General features: G+C 43.8%; 1 protein-coding gene across 5 annotated transcripts in view; it reads right to left on the bottom strand.

Annotated features, from left to right (window-relative positions):
• The window catches only part of BIN3 (bridging integrator 3), a 127261-nt gene that overhangs the window by 47594 nt on the left and 60665 nt on the right, over positions 1-19002 (bottom strand). For all 5 annotated transcript variants that reach the window (XM_079955230.1, XM_079955233.1, XM_079955234.1 and 2 more), the window contains 2 exons: positions 4655-4695; positions 1277-1338 (listed from right to left, as the gene is read on the bottom strand). In XM_079955230.1, coding sequence (XP_079811356.1) covers positions 1277-1338; positions 4655-4695 — 103 coding nt within the window. The remainder of the gene's footprint in view (positions 1-1276; positions 1339-4654; positions 4696-19002) is intronic.

Here is a 19002-nt window from a genome sequence, read left to right as displayed (position 1 = left end):
CGAAGACAAGCAGCTGCAGTCTGAAAAGTCATGTAACGAGGCCTACACACTTTGAGCTGTGTACGTATAGGTCCCTTCTTTTAAAGGGATGTGCAAATGTAAGGTAAAGAAGAGCAAGTGTAACCTCCCTCTTACAGTAAGCTCTACACACTTAGAGGCATCTTTGTCTAAACCAGGTATGGGCCCTGTTGTGGTTGCTGGACTCCAATTCCCATCAGCCCTGCACACCCAGCCAATGGTCAGAAATGTCTAGCAACATTTGGTGGACCACAGTTTCCCATTCCTGTTATATGGTTTGCTGCCATTCTTAGCATTGCTGAGCACATTCAAGGTCAAAATAAAATCCAAATTCTAACCTTTGCAAACATGAATTCTGTATTCTTGGGGTGGAGGGTAGAAATGGTAATATTCATTCCTCTTGCATAGTTGCAAGAATAGTTTAAATAAGGTTTCTTTTATTTTAATAACTTGCCTTTCAGACCATTAGCTGCCTTTGGGATTGACAACACTGCATTTTCCAGCTATTCACATAACACCTTCCCAGTTTCATTCTTTAGAAAAACTGTTATTTTCTGCACATGGCCATTTCCCAAAGACTGGAGGTGGAGAAGTACTAAGGATTTATGGGTTCAGAGGAATGAGAAGCCACATTTTTGTTCCTATAACCAGCAGCAATGGCAAAATATCCGCAACTGGATGAAACACACTGTGGACCACCAAACCATACTCTGTGGTTACTGATTTCCTTTCTGATTTTCTTTATCACAAGCCCCTGCCTTCACCTTGCTTGGTCTCCTTGCTTTAGATGCATCACCGGTTAATGGGGTTGAATGGGGTTCACGAGGAAGAAGTTACACGAGCATAGAAACAAGGGGCCAGTGCACAAAAGTACATAAACACCTGGAGGCCAGACGTTTTTCTCTGAGATTTCTGAAGCAAACAAAACAGCTGTGTCAGTAAATTAAGAGAGACACAGAGAGAGCCAGCCAGCATGCTCATGACTTCCTATGCTTATCACTCTGTCCCGGCCAAATGAAGCTAAGTCATGCATTAGCCAGAAACTTCCTTAATATTGTATCCATACAGGTCAATGAAATGGATTTGCTATTGATTCACACTGGTTTATTGGTAAGCCACAGTTTAAAGTGTCTTTTTGTAAAAGGAAGCATTCTGAGCACTGAGAAATGGATGAATCACAGCTCCACAATGTATGTGCAACAAAACCCTAGAAAAAGATCCTTGCCGGCTTAGTCCCCATTTAATGCGTTCATCTTACCTAGGTCTGCGTCTGTGCTTTTCTTCATATCCTTTTGGAGTTTCTTAGTTTGATCTTCCAGCCTAAAACAGAAAATTGAGATTTGTTTTGGGGTTGTTGTTGTTGTTGTGTGTGTGGTGAGAGAATTCTTACTACAGATGACTCAGGAGGAAGAGAGAGACAGTGGGGCACTGGCCAGTTCAAGCCTGCAATACAGAGAAGGATAGCAAGAGGAGGAAAGATACAGGAGAAGTAATGCTTGAAATATATCATTTGCTTGGCCACCTATTTTAAGAAATAATTACCGTATTTTTCCGTGTATAATGTCAAAAATTAGGGGGAGTCTCATACTCTGGGCCATCTCCCCCCATTTTCTTAAATCTGAGTCCCCCAAAATAGGGAGTGTCTTATACATGCGGACGTCTTTTAGATGGGAAAATACGGTACCTCTGAGCAACCGAGCTTGCAAATGTTATGAAACTGGAAGTGTGTTCTTAAAAAAATAAATCAATGGGCCAAAAAGGACCGTGGTAAGTATGAGCAGGGAGACAGGCTGGCAACAACATGGGGCTAGTAATTTTGGAGGATTAAGCTGGAGTAAGAATACAAAACAGGGAGAAGCAGGCAAGATTAAAGAGGTTGATGGTTAATAGAGAACATTTCTTTTTTATTATTTATAATCGTGACTGTGTTTTCCAAAAAGTATTCAGATGCAGCATATATCATAGTCATTACAACCCAAAATACAAACGAATACTTTTGTTTCAACCCCCAACAGCCCTCTCCCAAAGAGTCTACAGAACCAATCTGTTGCCTACTGCTCAGCATGCAACCTGGTTACAAAAGAAAACCCAGTTTAACACCCCTTCATTTATAGCCTAAAATTTAAAATACCACACTGACCGATACTGAGTAGGAATCAATCTATTATTTTCCTATGCATTAATGAACTAAAAAAATGGATACCAGAGTGTTACAAAAGGGTATCATTTTTACTGATCACATATTGTAGCAAGCTTTTCAAAAAGAGCAATCTTCCAAATCTGTTGATACCAATATTACAGATCCTGAAATTTAACGTCTTTCACAATTGTAACACGGGACAATTGTAACACGGGACGCTTGGGGATGGGGAATGAAATCAGTTCCTGGGGTTTTGATTTCGCGACATACTTGTGTTCTTTTCCTGTCTCAGCCTTCTGTTGTTCAGTTTGCAAACACGGACTGGCTGTTCTGTGTATATGGTTGTATAAGATGCGGGGGGGGGGGGGAGTCAAAAGTATCTGGAGGTTTTTTAGTTGAGAGAGGGAAAAGGTGTCTAACAGTGAAAAGCTATAATTCCACTATCCAACAAGGATGAACTAGGGACACATGAAGCACTTTTTTCAAATTGTTTGAATCTCTCTACTGTACTGAGATCATCTTCTGAGGCCTTTCTTCCAATGGCTCCCTGTTTGTGGAATGCTCTCCTCAGGAAGGTTCACCTGAAGCCTACACTATTTACCTTTAGGCTTCTGGCAAAAATGTTCCTTTTCAACCAGGCCTTTGGCTGATTAACATCCAATCCCCTTTTAAAATGTGTTTGGGGGGATCATCGGGTTGTTTTTGTTTTGATTATGTATTTGGTGATTTTATCTTGCAATTTTACCCTGCGAACTGCCCTGAGCTCTGCAGGTATAGGGCAATATATAAATTTAATAATAATAATAATGTACAAGGAAGGGCCCTGAAGTTCATGTCATTGGAAATAGTAAATGATTTTCATCTTTGACGTGAAATGTGACCTGAGTCCAATAGTGCGTCTTACAAACATGCTTCTACTTTGCCTCACACACAGAAGCAAGCATTACTGCTTTCTTTTGCCAGAGAACAACAAATGGGCACATGCAAACATCCGGATTTGGAAATATCAGGTAGGAAATAGTATCTACCCTATTTGATCATTCCTTGGTCTGCTGATTTCCTTCTTGTTGCTCAATCATGATGCAAGTCAAGAAAATGGCTTTCAGCTACTAGCAAAACTAATGGATGTCGCACACCGCTCTTTTTGCGGGAGGGGGAGCAACACTTCATTGCAGAATTGAGACTGGAGTGAGGAACGTATTTGCAAGAGGAACAGATTATAAGACAATTCCAACCAAGGTGAAGTGACTCACCAAAAAGAGGTAGCCAATTTCAAGTTCAAAAGCCAGACAGAGCTTCAAATGAAAGGAAATCTGAGCTGCTTCATGTTACAAAACTCCTACACAGAAGGCATTTGTCTTGTATAGGCATTAACATGTTTGTGTGCAACTAACCATAAAGCATGACATATAAACACACTATAGAGGTGTCAGGAAGCTGTACAGAGTTGTAGCTTCCCAGAGCATGGGGAATTGGGGCTGACCAGCATGCTAGATCCTCATCTCCCCCCACCACCACCACCACCCGTGGACCAACTTCGAAAGGTTGCCAGGATCACCACCTGATGTCATCATAGCTTCAGGTATTTGGCATCTATCAAAAGGAAGTTACTCTAGCAACCTATCAGCTGATCAGTGAAGAGTTTGAAGACATACTTTCAGCGCCAATTAGATTGATTCGGGGAGCATATCTTCAAAGAGGCTTCCTGTAACCACCAATCAGCTGATCATCACTACCAGGAAGCCGTTATGAAGTCTTTGCAGAGGGGGAACTGCTCTGAAACCAGAGTGTTTCCCCATGTAGAGAAGGCAGTTTGTATTCAAAGTGCTGTGAAAGCACTTTGAACGCAAACTGCTTTCTCAGGAGACAATAAATGCTCCATTTTGAAAGGAATTTTTTTAAAAAGAAAGCAGTTTGGATTTAAAATGCTGGAAGAAGTGCTTTAAACTGAAGTCACTTCCTCCTGCCCCTTAGGCTACACCCTGGAGTTCCTGAAGCATTTCCAACTCCCTACTGCAGCCTATACCAAGTGTTTGTCAGGGCTTCCTTCGGTTGCGCAGGGCTCCCTTCAAACCACACCAATCAACTGATCAGCAGGGTTTGCAGACAGCCCTGGGCTGCACTTTGAAACCCCCATGATCAGCTTCACAAGTTTCACAGGCACCACCTGTCAACTGACAGCTGAAAACTTATCAGCTGAAAACCTTTTTTGGGCCTAGCTGCAGTTTTACCTGCCACACGTGGGCCAAATGGGGAGGCCTGGTGGGCTGAAGAGTCCTCACTCTTGCTTTACAGACATGCAAATTCAAGTGCAATTACCTATCCAGAAATCATTATTTCATGTCTTTCATGATGTTTGAGAAACAACCCTTAGTCCTAACAGTCACAAGGAATCCTGGGTGAAGCAAAAGAACAAACCAGTACAGGCAAGGTTTAAGGATGGATAGAGAATACACCAAGAATGGAATCACAACAAGCTGAATTAAGAACACTTACTGCTGCAGCTTCCCATACTCCCGTTCAAAATCTCTCTCGACCTGTGAAAAGGAACAGAAGCCAAATCAGCTAAAAACGTTGGAGTATAATTAAAACAAACAAAAAAAAAAGAAAGAAAAAACCACCACTCCACCCAATGCAGCCAGCATGCCATCTTTCCAAGTGTAAAGCCCAAGAATAGACTAGTCTACAAATAGCAATAGATAAAGCACATCAAATTCCACTCAAGCCTCTTACTTGCTAAGGGCTCCCCCCGTAATCGGTAGAAAACATATCACCCATGGTTGGCATGGAAGGGGCTTTACGTCTCCAGAACCACGGCTAGAAATCGAAAACAAAATATCTAATATTTATATGAATCCCCCCACCTACATGGGAATTTATTTTCTGATTCTCAACAGCAATCAGATGACGGGAAAATTAGTACTGAATGATTTGCAGAGCAATTCAAACAAACATCTCCCCCCCCAACCCACTCATGAAGACATATTTAGAAACAATATTTAGTTTTTTTATTATTAAAAAAAAACCCACGCACAAAATGCTTATAAAGAGTAACTGGAATTCAGATATTGGCAGAGCAGACAGAGGAAAGCTGTGAAGGGTCCACTTTGGTTCAATAAGTATTGCTCACTATGATTCAGCTGTGAGGCTGTCCATACAGTAAGATCTCTGGTAGATCATCTTGCTTGAAAGCTTTTTCTTAAACAGAAGAAAACACACATTCATATAATTCTGGCTTATTAATCAAGGTGCACAAAAGAGGGTCTTCTAGCAGGGCACTCTTGCAAGCGACAGCTCACTTTGGACACTTGAGTTGCAAGGTGTGGCAATAGCAGACACACCACACCGTCTTAAACCACTACAAGCCCTAAACTAAATACAAAAACAAAAAGGAAGCAGAACTAGGCAGGTAGCCAGCTGACCACAGAACTGCATTTATCATACAGCTCAAATGCACCCCTATCAAACTGCATCACAACTGTACGAGGCTTCTTGCACACCTGTTTCTTCTGCTTTAGGGGCCAATGGTCGTTGAAGGCAAGATGAAGTCAGGCTGGTGCACAAAAAGTCTAGTGTACCTGGAAGTATAACAAGATTGCTTTCTTCTGCTTCCACTAGGATTCCAGGGCCAAGAGATGCAGAAGTGCATAGCTTCCGGCGGCAAGGGGAATCCAAGAACAGGACCCAATTCCCCACTGCCACTCACCAAAAAAGAAGGTGCAATGCATATTTGGCCTGCATTTCTACCAAAGAGTTCAGAGCACTAGTTTAATCTCAGAACCCTCCTGTGGGGAAAGTGAGACTCCGATGCGTCCGAGGCTGACCATCCACTGAAACACACAGCTGAACAGGGATTGGAACGTGGTTTCCCATATACAAACGTTATTCTACAGTGCAAGAGCTAACATTAGACTTGGCTCACCAAGTCAAAGAGGAGTGGTGTCAATAGCTGTTCAGGCAACTGTCCACCTTATGCTATAAGATGAAGGAGGAGTGTGCAGAAGTCACATGCAGTGGTGCCTCGCAAGACGAAAAGAATCCGTTCCACGAGTCTCTTTGTCTAGCGGATTTTTCGTCTTGCGAAGCAACCCTATTAGATTAGCGCTATTAGCGGCTAAGCGGCTATTAGCGGCTTAGAAAAAGGGGGGGGGGAGCGGAAAAAAATCGCAACTCGCAAGACGTTTTCGTCTTGCGAAGCAAACCCATAGGGAAATTCGTCTTGCGAAGCGCCTCGAAAAACGGAAAACCCTTTCGTCTAGCGGGTTTTTCGTCTTGCGAGGCATTCGTCTTGCGGGGCACCACTGTAATTATCAGTGTATTGTGACCTCATGTTGTTGTTGTTGTTTAATTGAATTTTTATAGCACCTGTCATCAAAGGTTAAAGGGAAGTTTACAATACAAAAACACAAAAAACACACCACAGTAATAAACAGAAACAAGAATCTCTGCACACGCAGAGTTTAAATGTGCATAGATGGTTCAATTAGTCAGTTCAGTGATAAACAGCTGGTTTTCCTAGGGAAAAGAGTGGGACCCCCCCCAAAAAAGACCCCCAAACCCCAAACCCCTGCTTGGACATGGACCTAGAAATCCTGGAGTTGTGCCTAGAAAGTGCGGCACAAAGGAAAGCGTGGATGGACCCTCAACCGAGAGTCCTTTCCTGCTTCAAAACATCCTTTGCCACTGTTAACTAATACATTAGAAGTATTAAGATGGGAAACAAATGCCACTTTAATTTTGGAAAATCGGAGTTGCTCATTTTAACTGAGCAATTTCCAACAATTTCCTTTACAAAGGAAAATGCTTTATATCTGGGGAATCTTAAGAGAAAGCAGAAAATTACCCTGGAAAAAATCAAGTAGTTTGAACTTTCTATTAGTTCTTGCTCTTTAAAAAAAACAAAACCATGCAAGTGACAATTTTTCTTTCATTCCTTCTACCTCAGCTCTGGTCTTTAGGGCATTTTCATGTGCTTTCCTCGTTTAGCATTTGCCACCCACACCTCAATGTTAATGAGTGCTGAATATCATCTTCTAAGTATCATTTCCTAGAATACTCCTTACCCCCACTACTTTTTCTCAATATTGCCATCAGCAAAAGTTTCCAAACCTTAAGACATCATCCAAAATGACTGCTACTACATCATCTATTTGCAGGTTAGATCCCCAAGACTCTGCAGGGAACTGTGTAGTTTTTATATTTTAAAAGTGAGAGTGCAGTCTAGCCTGGTGTCCTCCGAAGCAAGGCTTGTTACCAAACTTCAAATCCTGCACAAGGATTTAAACTTGGCTCGCCTAAACCTTGATCAATGCTGGTGCCGTGATAAAGGAAGGTAAAGTACACTCTATGGAGAGGCCTGTGTCTGCCACATCTGGCTCCCAATCACGTAGCAGAGTGGTTATTGTCAGACTAGAACCAAAAGGTTCAAGTGAATCATTAGCTGACCATGAAGTTTCGTGGGTGACGTAGAGCTAGTCAAGATTTCTCAGCTTTAACCTACTTCACAGGGTTCCTATGAGGATAAAATTAGGAGGTGCCAAAAGGGTATATCACCTTGAATTCCCTGGCAGAAGGGTGGGACAAACATACCATAAACTTCAAAGTAAAATTACAGCTAACAGAGTGTGCTAAATCTGTATTGGACCTAGAAGGCTCCACCACTGAGGACCTGCACAAGCAAATCTGCACCACTGAGGACCTGCACAAGCTGAAGCTTTGAACAGATATAATTCATTATCTAGGTAATGTACTATACAATAGATAAAAGGTACTGTACAGATTAGATGAACTACACAAGCACTCTGGGTCCATGAAATAAGCACTGTGCAAATGGCATGCTCTTAAGAGGCTATGACTGGGCACTGGCTTGGGGGTGGCAGACTGCTCTCAGGTAACAGTGGCGTAGCGTGGGGGGTGCAGGGGGCCCCGGCCGCACCGGGCGCAACATCTGGGGGTTAGGGTTAGGGGGCGCAAATCCACGGGTTAGGGGGCACAAATTACTTGCCTTGCCCCGGGTGCTGACAACCCATGCTACGCCACTGTCAGGTAAGTAAAAAATATTGCCTGCACACAGACAAAAGTGAAAGGAATGGGAGGTTTTATTGTCACAAGATCAAATGAAGTGCAAGTCAGCATGCCATGAAAAGCAGGAAAATATTGCATGCTCCTATAACCAGAATACGAAAAAAGAGTAAGGATCCTAGCACATACAACTATGCCACAGGCATTCACAATCCAAAATTAACAGATGCAACAAGCAATAACTAAAGAAATGGGAATACTTCAAATTAAAATCCCCACTTGGTTTCTAATTAACACTGCTACAAGGCCACCACCATTTCAAAGCAAAGGCCTGCAGATGTAAATCGTCTCCTGCTTTTATGGCAACCTCCATGAAAAGAATATTGGTTTGCAAGTTTGAATGTCCCGAGGCATCTCAATCAGATGGCTATTTCAGCTGCGCTGGCTGATACACAGTTCATAAAACTGTACCTATTCTGTGTGCACTACTACAGAACTACTGCCATTAGTGGAAAAATTATGTACAAGCAAAAAAGTTTGCCCACTGCCAAAAATGGACTTCCTAGGAATTGGGGCTGGAACAGTGCGTAGGATGTTTGCACTGCCGCTGCCTGTGCTGCAGGCTTGCCAAAATCCACAGCAGCTGATGCCTTCAGGTCAGGTAACAAGCACAAAAAGAGCCTCCCTAAATTTCTATGGGTGTTCCGGTGGTAAAAAATAGCTGCTGAATTGTTGCTTCTATTTATATGCCCATGTGTGAACTGTCCTGGTTGCCTTAGAAGGCAGGGTGACACAGGCGTCCACACTGGTGGTCAACTCAAGAGACCCTGCCAAAAAACTTATCACACAAAAATGCATATCTTACAGAAGCAAGAAACACCTGGGCCTGATGTGAAGTCTATGCAAGTGTCTTTATTTTCACACAGACAAATTTCTAAGGTGTTTTTTTTTTAACCAGTTCAATCACCTTTGTCTATTCTTTCACACATGTGCACACACAGAGAGAATAAAATAGTTTGTTCTAGCTAAAAGGATTCCGGTAGTGTGTGATGAGAGTCTATTGAGAGCCACTACAAGTCAGAATAACAGACAGCATTGGATGAGATGCACAAACAGGCAGACCTGATGATAAAAGGCAGTTTCCTGTGTTCTTAGGTTGCGAGTAAAGTGAAGGCATCACATGGAGAGAAAGATGGAAATACTACCAATATCTACCATGTGGCCCTCCCAAGGGAGAGAGAGGGAGAGAGGGAGAGAGAGAGGGAGGCCAGCAAGAAAGCGGAATGAGGTGCCCAAGGGAAAAGAGAAGGAAGGGGGGAGCAGGGAGAACAGTGCAATGCCCCCCCAAGCACTGCTGCCACTGCCTGAGCCCAAACCAGAGACACGTTCCTGGTCAAAGATGACACACACAGCCAGGCCGTCACATGGCCTCCCGGGGGCCACGGTTGGGCTCCGTGTCCTGGAGGCTCGGACTTGCACTGACCTCCCCACCCTCAGCCTCCCATCCACTTCTCCTTTCCCGCCCTGGCAGCTGCTGGCAACAGGGGCAGGAGGAGCGGGGCAGGGGCAGGAAGCCAGCCCGCAATGCCGCCTGCCACCTGAGAGGAGCTGGAGCACAGCTCCGGCTGAAAAAAAAGCCTTGTTTTATAGGCCATGGGTTCCCCATTCTTGATCTCTATGTAAGCAAAGTACTGTACTAATCTGGGAAAACCCAATCACCCCCCAGAGGCAAATCAATTAGTGATGCCTCAGTATCATTCCATACTTTCTGTGGTTTTGTTTTCTTTCTTACTTTTAATTTCAAGTTGTCTAGGGAACACCGTAGTGCTGCAGAAATAAGATATCAATACAGTAAATAAGTAGCTCAATGGTCCAGCACACACTTTGTGGGAGGAAAGTCCAAGGCTCAGTTCCGAGCACCCCTGTTAAAAAGACATCTCAAGCAGCTGGTCCAGAAGACCTGTGCCTGAGATCCTGGAGGAAGAGTCTGTTGATCAGGACAGATGCTACTCAGCTAGGTTGCTACCACTAACTTTACAAACTTAAAACAAAATAAAAAAATTCCTTCCAGTAGCACCTTAAAGACCAACTAAGTTAGTTCTTGGTATGAGCTTTCGTGTGCATGCACACTTCTTCAGATACCACTTCTGAAGACATGTGCATGCACACGAAAGCTAATATCAAGAACTAACTTAGTTGGTCTTTAAGGTGCTACTGGAAGGAATTTTTTTATTTTGTTTTGACTATGGCAGACCAACACGGCTACCTATCTGTAACTTTACAAACTTACTAGCAGAAGATAAGTGGCACCAAAGACAGTCCTATAAGCAGACACAGCACAGCCTGCCTAGAGAACAACGTGTGCAACCAAGCCTCACTAAGTTGTAGGTTGTACCCTCCCCCCTCCAATTATAAATGCTCAGCTAGTGATTCTGCCAATTTTACCCGCAGACAGAGAATCTGCCAAGCACTCCTCTTAGACACCAACCCTGCAGGTGAACAGCCCATTCAGGGACCATCAATAGTCATTATGAACAATTACACTTGCCATAGGCCCTGGCCCATTTATAGTCATCAGGATAGAGGAAACTCAAAAGCATACCATGTATTCAGCTGTTCCCAAAGAGTTTACACTATTCAACTTGCTGTCACCTTCAAACCTGACCAACCCTGAATGCAGTGGTACCCCATTTTCAGAATTAGGATTGGAACTAGGTATCTGCCTCTACAGAATATGCTGACTTCATGCAGGATGAACACTGTGCCATCAAAATACACTTCAAAGATTCTTGGTAGACTATGGAATTTAAATGAATAGATGTGGCGGCAACATGGGGGAGGCCATAACCCAATCATGTTGTTATGTACTTAAAACATACGAAAGAAGAAGTAAATACTGTAATCCCTTTATTTGTTATTATACACATAATTGCATAGTTATTTTGATAATTTAAACTATGGAACAATAACTTCATACACAGCTACATCTGATATTATTTAGTTCTTTGCACACTCTAAAAGAGCTTAACTTATATTGATAGCATTCAGACGTTACAATAATGTCATTATTTATTACAATGAGAATGAGCCTAGGCATATCTCAGTTCCGAATGCTCCTTTTCCACTTTCCTCCTCTGACGGAATTGCAAGTGGTAGATTGGAAGCTTTCGTTTTCATTTTTTATTAACTACAGATTTTAGTTATCATCTTAACCCAATAAAATGTGGTTTATCTTAGCCAGTTTGTCTAAAACAAGTCAACTTCAAAACCATGCTTGTTTCAGACCATAGTTATGATTAACTACCATTTAGATTTCAGACATACTGTAACACCCGACATCTGAAGACTGAAGCAGGCAGGCAGGCAAGCAGGCAACCCCGCAGGGACTCAGCCCCTGGTCAGACCCAGGCCATGCTCCCCCACATTCTGCCTGCATTCACCTGTCGCACTCCAAGGGGGGAGAAACATGTTGGTGGTGGCGGCTGCACCAGAAAAGAACCAAGTGGATGCAGGTCACGGAAGTTGCACGTCCAAGTTCAAGCCCCCACTCGAGGCCGGGGATGGTTGCAGCCCTGTCAACACAGCACCTGGTCTCACAAGCTACTCTTATCCCGGTACTGCTTTACAGTGGTACCTCCGGTTATGAACGTAATTCGTTCTGGAGATCCGTTCTTAACATGAGGCGCGCTTTCGCTAATGGGGCTCCCACTGCTGCCGCGCCACACAACTTCCTCTCGCATCCCGGGGCAAAGTTCGCATCTACTTCCAGGTTAGCAGAGCTCGTTACCCGAAGTGTTCGTAAGGAGGACGGTGCGTAACCCAAGGTTCCACAGATGACACAGCAATCCTCTCAAGAACTCCTACAAGCCTTAAAAGAGCCATAAAAACACTGGCAGCACACTGCAAGGAGAGCGAACTAGAACTAAATTACAAGAAAACCAAAATCATGGTCTTTGCCAAAAGGCCCAAACCTTGCTCATGGTACATCAATGGCCATAACATTGATCAGGTCACCTGCTTCAAATATTTGTGTACAACCCTTCATTCCTCGGGAAGCAGAAAAGCCCAAGGGGATTATGTTGCAGGGAATGCCCAGAGAAGCATAAATTCTATGCTCAGGTACTTTAGGACTAAAGGCGGACAATATACACCTGCAGCCCTCAAACAGTTTGAGGCCAAATCTATTACACATTGCTTGTATATGGTGCTCAATTGTGCACCATTAGAACTTGTTGTTGTTTAGTCGTGTCCGACTCTTCGTGACCCCATGGACCAGAGCATGCCAGGCACTCCTGTCTTCCACTGCCTCCCACAGTTTGGTCAAACTCATGCTGGTAGCTTCGAGAACACTATCCAACCATCTCGTCCTCGGGCGTCCCCTTCTCCTTGTGCCCTCAATCTTTCTCAACATCAGGATCTTTTCCAGGGAGTCTTCTGTTCTCATGAGGTGGCCAAAGTATTGGAGTTTCATCTTCAGGATCTGTCCTTCCAGTGAGCACTCAGGGCTGATTTCCTTCAGAATGGATAGGTTTGATCTTCTTGCAGTCCATGGGACTCTCAAGAGTCTCCTCCAACACCATAATTCAAAAGCATCAATTCTTTGGCGATAAGCCTTCTTTATGGTCCAGCTCTCACTTCCATACGTCACTTCTGGGAAAACCATAGCTTTAACTATACGGACCTTGGTTGGCAAGGTGATGTCTCTGCTTTTTAAGATGCTGTCTAGGTTTGTCATTGCTTTTCTCCCAAGAAGCAGGCGTCTTTTAATTTCGTGGCTGCTGTCACCATCTGCAGTGATCATGGAGCCCAAGAAAGTAAAATCGCTCACTGCCTCCATTTCTTCCCCTTCTATTTGCCAGGAGATGATGGGACCAGTGGTCATGATCTTCGTTTTTTTGATGTTGAGCTTCAAACCATATTTTGCGCTCTCCTCTTTCACCCTCATTAAAAGGTTCTTTAATTCTTCCTCACTTTCTGCCATCAAGGTTGTGTCATCTGCATTTCTGAGGTTGTTGATATTTTTTCCGGCAATCTTAATTCCTGCTAGGGATTCATCCAGCCCAGCCTTTCACATGATGAATTCTGCATATAAGTTAAATAAGCAGGGAGACAATATACAGCCTTGTCGTACTCCTGTCCCAATTTTGAACCAATCAGTTGTTCCATATCCAGTTCTAACTGTTGCTTCTTGTCCCACATAGAGATTTCTCAGGAGAAAGATGAGGTGATCAGGCACTCCCATTTCTTTAAGAACTTGCCATAGTTTGCTGTGGTTGACACAGTCAAAGGCTTTTGCATAGTCAATGAAGCAGAAGTAGATGTCTTTCTGGAACTCTCTAGCTTTCTCCATAATCCAGCGTATGTTTGCAATTTGGTCTCTGGTTCCTCTGCCCCTTCGAAATCCAGCTTGCACTTCTGGGAGTTCTCGTTCCACATACTGCTTGAGCCTGCCTTGTAGAATTTTAAGCATAACCTTGCTAGCGTGTGAAATGAGTGCAATTGTGCAGTAGTTGGAGCATTCTTTGGCACTTCCCTTCTTTGGGACTGGCATGTAGTCTGATCTTCTCCAATCCTCTGGCCACTGCTGAGTTTTCCAAACTTGCTGGCATATTGAGTGTAGCACCTTAACAGCATCATCTTTTAAAAATTTTAAATAGTTCAGCTGAAATGTCATCACTTCCACTGGCCTTGTTATTTGCAGTGCTTTCTAAGGCCCACTTGACCTCACTCTCCAGGATGTCTGGCTCAAGGTCAGCAACCACACTACCTGGGGTGTACAAGACATCCATATATTTCTGGTATAATTCCTCTGTGTATTCTTGCCACCTCTTCTTGATGTCTTCTGCTTCTGTTAGGTCCTTACCACTTTTGTCCTTTATTATGGTAATCTTTGTAATGTTCCTTTCATATCTCAAATTTTCTTGAACAGATCTTCCCATTCTGTTGTTTTCCTCTATTTCTTTGCATTGCTCGTTTAAGAAGGCCTTCTTGTCTCTCCTTGCTATTTTTGGAAATCTGCATTCAATTTCCTGTTTCTTTCACTATCTCCCTCGCATTTTGCTTGCCTTCTCTTCCCCGCTATTTGCAAGGCCTCGTTGGACAGCCACTTTGCTTTCTTGCATTTCCTTTTCATTGGGATGGTTTTTGTTGCTGCCTCCTGTATAATGTTACGAGCCTCCATCCATAGTTCTTCAGGCACTCTGTCCACCAAATCTAAATCCTTAAACCTGTTCCTTACTTCCACTGTGTATTCATAAGGGATTTGATTTAGATTGTATCTTACCGGCCCAGTGGTTTTTCCTACATTAGATTTCCTACATTAGAACTACTACAATCTAAATTCTTAAGATCAGCCCTACGAGTGCCTAAACACATCTCCAATGCTACCTTATGTCACGAAATTGGATTCGCAAGAATCGAGGCCAGACTATGGCTTGCCACACTAAATTACTGGCTGAGACTATCCTTCCTCCCGCTTGGCCTTGCTTTCTTAACTCTTAAGGATGGTTTCCAAATGACATGGAAATGTGCAGTGATAAACGTAATGACAACTCTGGGCTTCACGCTACTCAACATGGGGTATGAACAAGCCAAAAAAACCTCCATCAAACAGCACCTGGAAGATACAGAACGCCAAGCAGATCTAGCCAGGTCCCTGAAATTTTTAACCAGTGAAACGAGAAGGCACCTCACCTTCCAGATGCCATATATAGCCAACCTTGAAATTCCAAAAGAGCGAAGGGCTTTCCCTCTGGCCCACTGCCAGGCCCCCCCCTTCAGCCATCCAGGAAGCCGCTTTAGAAAGACACCATACGAGGAGAGGAAATGCCCCTGTGGCTCTGGGCACCTGGAAACAACAGAACATGCCTCTTTTCACTGCCAGTGCTATACAGATATACGAACTAGGTTCATCTTGCCTATGCTACATAAATTTCCAGGTTGCACAGATCAACTTTATACCTCTCTACTACTTCAAGATGAAAACTCAGTTGCTAGATTTTGCGCTGCCATGATGGATATCGTCAAAGGATGGTTTGTGCCACAAACTAGGCCCAAAATGCAAGACCTGTGCTCCTTCATGTTCCCTCGTTTGTCCTTGTTTCTATCTTTTTAAATATGTATGATATAATCACCTTTTAATTACTAGTTTTTATCCCTTACCTGTTTGAAGTCTTATGGGTTCAGTTTATCCATATGTTTTATCTTATGTTGGTCTGTGATCTAAATAAAGTTTGATACCTGATACCACAAGCTACTCTGCCCCGCACATGTGTTGCATGTCACACCGTGCCAACAAAGAAACATCTTGCAATGCCTTTGTGCCCCTGGCCCCAGGAACACCCATACGAAGCACTGATTGGCTAATGGTTGTCATGGTCTGTGCAGGCCCTTCCTTCCTTGTATAGTATCTGCCACAGGAAATAGCCAAAGAACAAGAAGTAGCTCATGGCAAGGGGGCGGCGCAAGTTGGCAGCAGTGCAGGGCAGGGGTCAAAAAAGGTACTGGAACGCCATTTCCTCGTGTTCTGGTTTAAAAAAAACCACCCTCTTTAACTCATAAGGGCTACTACACATCTGGGGATTTTAAATTTTAAAAAACAGACAACTGCTTATGTGTTAGAAGTTTGTACATTTATGCACAGTGCTGACAAAGTAGGTTTTGCCCCTCTCTCATAATGCTAAAAACCAAAGTCATTCTGTTAAATTGATAGGCAGTCTGTTTAGCACCAACAGAACAACTTCTTTAAACAATGCATGGTTAACATATGGAAGTCACTGACTACAGGATGTGGCAATGGCCGCTACTTTTGAAGAAATAAGGCTATCAATTACTACAAGTTATGATAGCTAAACAGAACCCACATTTTCAGAGCCTGTAAGCTACTAAATGACAGTTTGTGGCAGGCAGGGGCAATGGGAGAGGGTTTTTGACTCCATGCCCTTGTGTGGCCTCCCTCGGTGTCTGGCCGGCCATTGCGGGAACCAGATGATGGACCAGACAAACACTTGGTCTCTTCTATTCTTACAAGAAGCTGTTCCCAAGCAGACCCAATAGTGGATTCTCTGGATTCACAATGATTTGTATGGTGTTGTCCAAAGACTTAATGTTTTCCCATTTTTACAAAAGGTCAATTCAAAACTCATGAGGGAACAGGATTTCTGTCTTTTCCTCTTTTTTAGCCATTTCAATGTAAGGCATTTAGGTAAGAGTCTACTGACCGGCTGCTCAAATGCATATCAGATTATTTTTTTATTCTCTCTTTTCCAGTCTGATAATCTGTGCTGGCTCCTAGTAGCATTTCCATGTATCTTAGAAAATGCAAATCGACTCCTACTAGGAAGTAGCCCCCTTCCTTCCCCACAGTTCAGCTCTGAGCTGTTTACCCAATTTGACATGTAACCAGCTGCCCACAGTTTTACCTGGACTTAGAGTTCTCTCATAAAGGAGAATGTGGTTTTGACTTTATGTCCTCTTCTATTGCCTTGGATGACGAAGCAGACAGCACTGGAGAGACCATGCTATTTTGTGTGTTTCATTTCCTATACACCTGATGTTCTGTTCACTTCTCTTTTCCATGAATAAATGTTTTCTCTACTTAAGGAAAACAGTCTGGAGTTTTGCCAAAGAGCACAGTTTGAAGGCATATGATGCATCAACTTTGCTGAAGTAAAACAGGTCATGTCTGGTTAGTGCTTAGATGGAAATTCTAGATCAAGGGTAGGCAACCTGCGGCCCACGGGGGTCATTTAACCGGCCCCCAAGCTGCTCCCAAGCCAAGCTGCCCGCTTGGCGAATCCCCACGCACTGTGCTAAACCGGCGCGAGGACTCGCTTCCGCGGCACCGGAAATCACATCTGTGCATTCGTAGGCACTGGAAATCGCGTTTGTGCAGAGGCAGATGCCGGAAATCTGGCCCACAGAAGGATCTTCGCTGGAGTGAACCGGCCCAGGCGAGGTAAACCTTGCCGACCCCTGGTCTAGATAATCCTGGGTACCTTGCTTCATTAAGTATATACACACAGGTAATAAATAAAATACATAAGAATATAAGAAGAGCTGCTGGATCAGGCCAATGGCCCATCTAGTCTATGGTTACCAGACTGTTTTCAAGGAATCCGGGGACTTTAAAAGTTTTTTTAAAAAATTCATGCTTTATTATTTTAGGAAAGGGTTGCCTGGAGTTCTTGACATTTTTTTAGGGGGGGACCCAAAGTTGTCGGGTGCACACCATGACACAAGGCAGGCAGAGAAGCCCATCTACAAACACACAAACGCCAAAAAAGAGGTTGGTGGTGGTAGGGATCAAGCAAAGGCGCTCGCTGGTGTTGGGAAAACACGCATTAAAACACACACACAAGGCACTGGCTTCCCATAACCGGGAGACCCCTGGAGGGCGAGTGCAGTCTCTATGGAGATTCAGCTGGGAGCGGAGGTGTCTCATTACCAGAGGTGGACAAACAGTGAACTCGCGGGGACTTCCGGGTTAGCGCCATCGGCAATGGCGGAATTCCTCTGATCCAGAGGAACCCGCTCCGCGAAAATTGGGTCTTGCCGCCGCGGCAAAGGCGGAGACCCTTTAAAAATCCCAGGCGGAGGAAGCCTGGGAACGTGGGATTCGGCTGACACCAGGAGCGCCCCCCCTACATGCAAGGAAACCCCTTTTTCGGGGACCTGAAGCGACGTGGGGTGAGCGGTGCGGTGTTTTGAATCGACCGTTATTTTTACGGAGTGAAGCCGCACAGCCGTTGCCGGAGAGCGCTGACTTTTTCCTGGGGACAATTGGACTCTAAACAAGTACCCGTGAGTAGAACGGAAAATTGGGCTAAGAAACACTTTAATTTGGCACTCAGCGGGAAGGTCCTAAACAGGAAGTCCGCCTTCCGCTTTTGTAAATAGTCTGAAGCAAAAATCGTGCAAGCCAAAGTCTGGAAAGTTGTACATAAAGGTTTTAAATTCCTCCTGTTTTGATCATCTAAACCCCTCTTGGAAGCAGGAGTAAAGAAGGGAAATTTGACTGTTCAAGCCTGCAGGCAGGAGAAGGGGGGAAGGGATTGGGACATTGTTAACCTGCTGGAAAATTATAGGGAAAATAAGACCTTCCACTGTCAAACCCCCCCAGGTCGGGCTGCCCAAACAAGACACCGGGATGTGAACTGTCATTTAAAACTCCTTAAAGTGGGGGCTTGTTTGTAACAAAGTTACTGGACTTTAGATTCACCCTGTTGCATTTTGGCTACATAGAAGACAGAGAGTTTACGGTTTGGACATTGGAAACTACTGGCTACTGTTATACTTTCTTGCTCCTTTGTTTTTCCTTGCCATTTGGATACAATTGAATGCTCCCTCTAGAGGGTCTCAAGTGAAATTGTTGCATTTGGAAAAGTAACAGTGGGATTTTCCACTTGGAAACTAACTCTGTGAAAACGACCTTGAGGATATGAGTGGCCCAACAGAAGAGATAGTAACAAGGCTTAAAGCAAAACAATCCCAGAAGAAAAGGGGCTTGATATCAGGAACTGCACCAGCTGCACAGGAAAAAACAGCAGCTTCTATGGATCCTATGACACAGGCACTCCTTAAAATAAATCAATCTCTGGAAGCACTGACAAAGTTGTCGACAGAGAACTCCAAAAAATTAACAGAGTTTACATCAAGACTAGATGTTAATACAGCCAGCGTAAAGTCTAATACAGATTCTATAAATAGATTAATCCAGGAGAGCTCTGAAACACGAAAGATTGCAGAAAGTGCAAAAACTACGGCTGAGGAGACAAGGGAAAAGTTTGGGCCTATCATTAAAAAAGTGAATGAGCATGATGCAG

Source organism: Podarcis cretensis, assembly GCF_951804945.1.
Source record: "Podarcis cretensis genome assembly, chromosome: 15".
In the NCBI taxonomy this organism is placed as follows: domain Eukaryota; kingdom Metazoa; phylum Chordata; class Lepidosauria; order Squamata; family Lacertidae; genus Podarcis; species Podarcis cretensis.
Note: the sequence above shows the minus strand (reverse complement) of the source record. Positions and strands in the feature narration are given on the sequence as shown.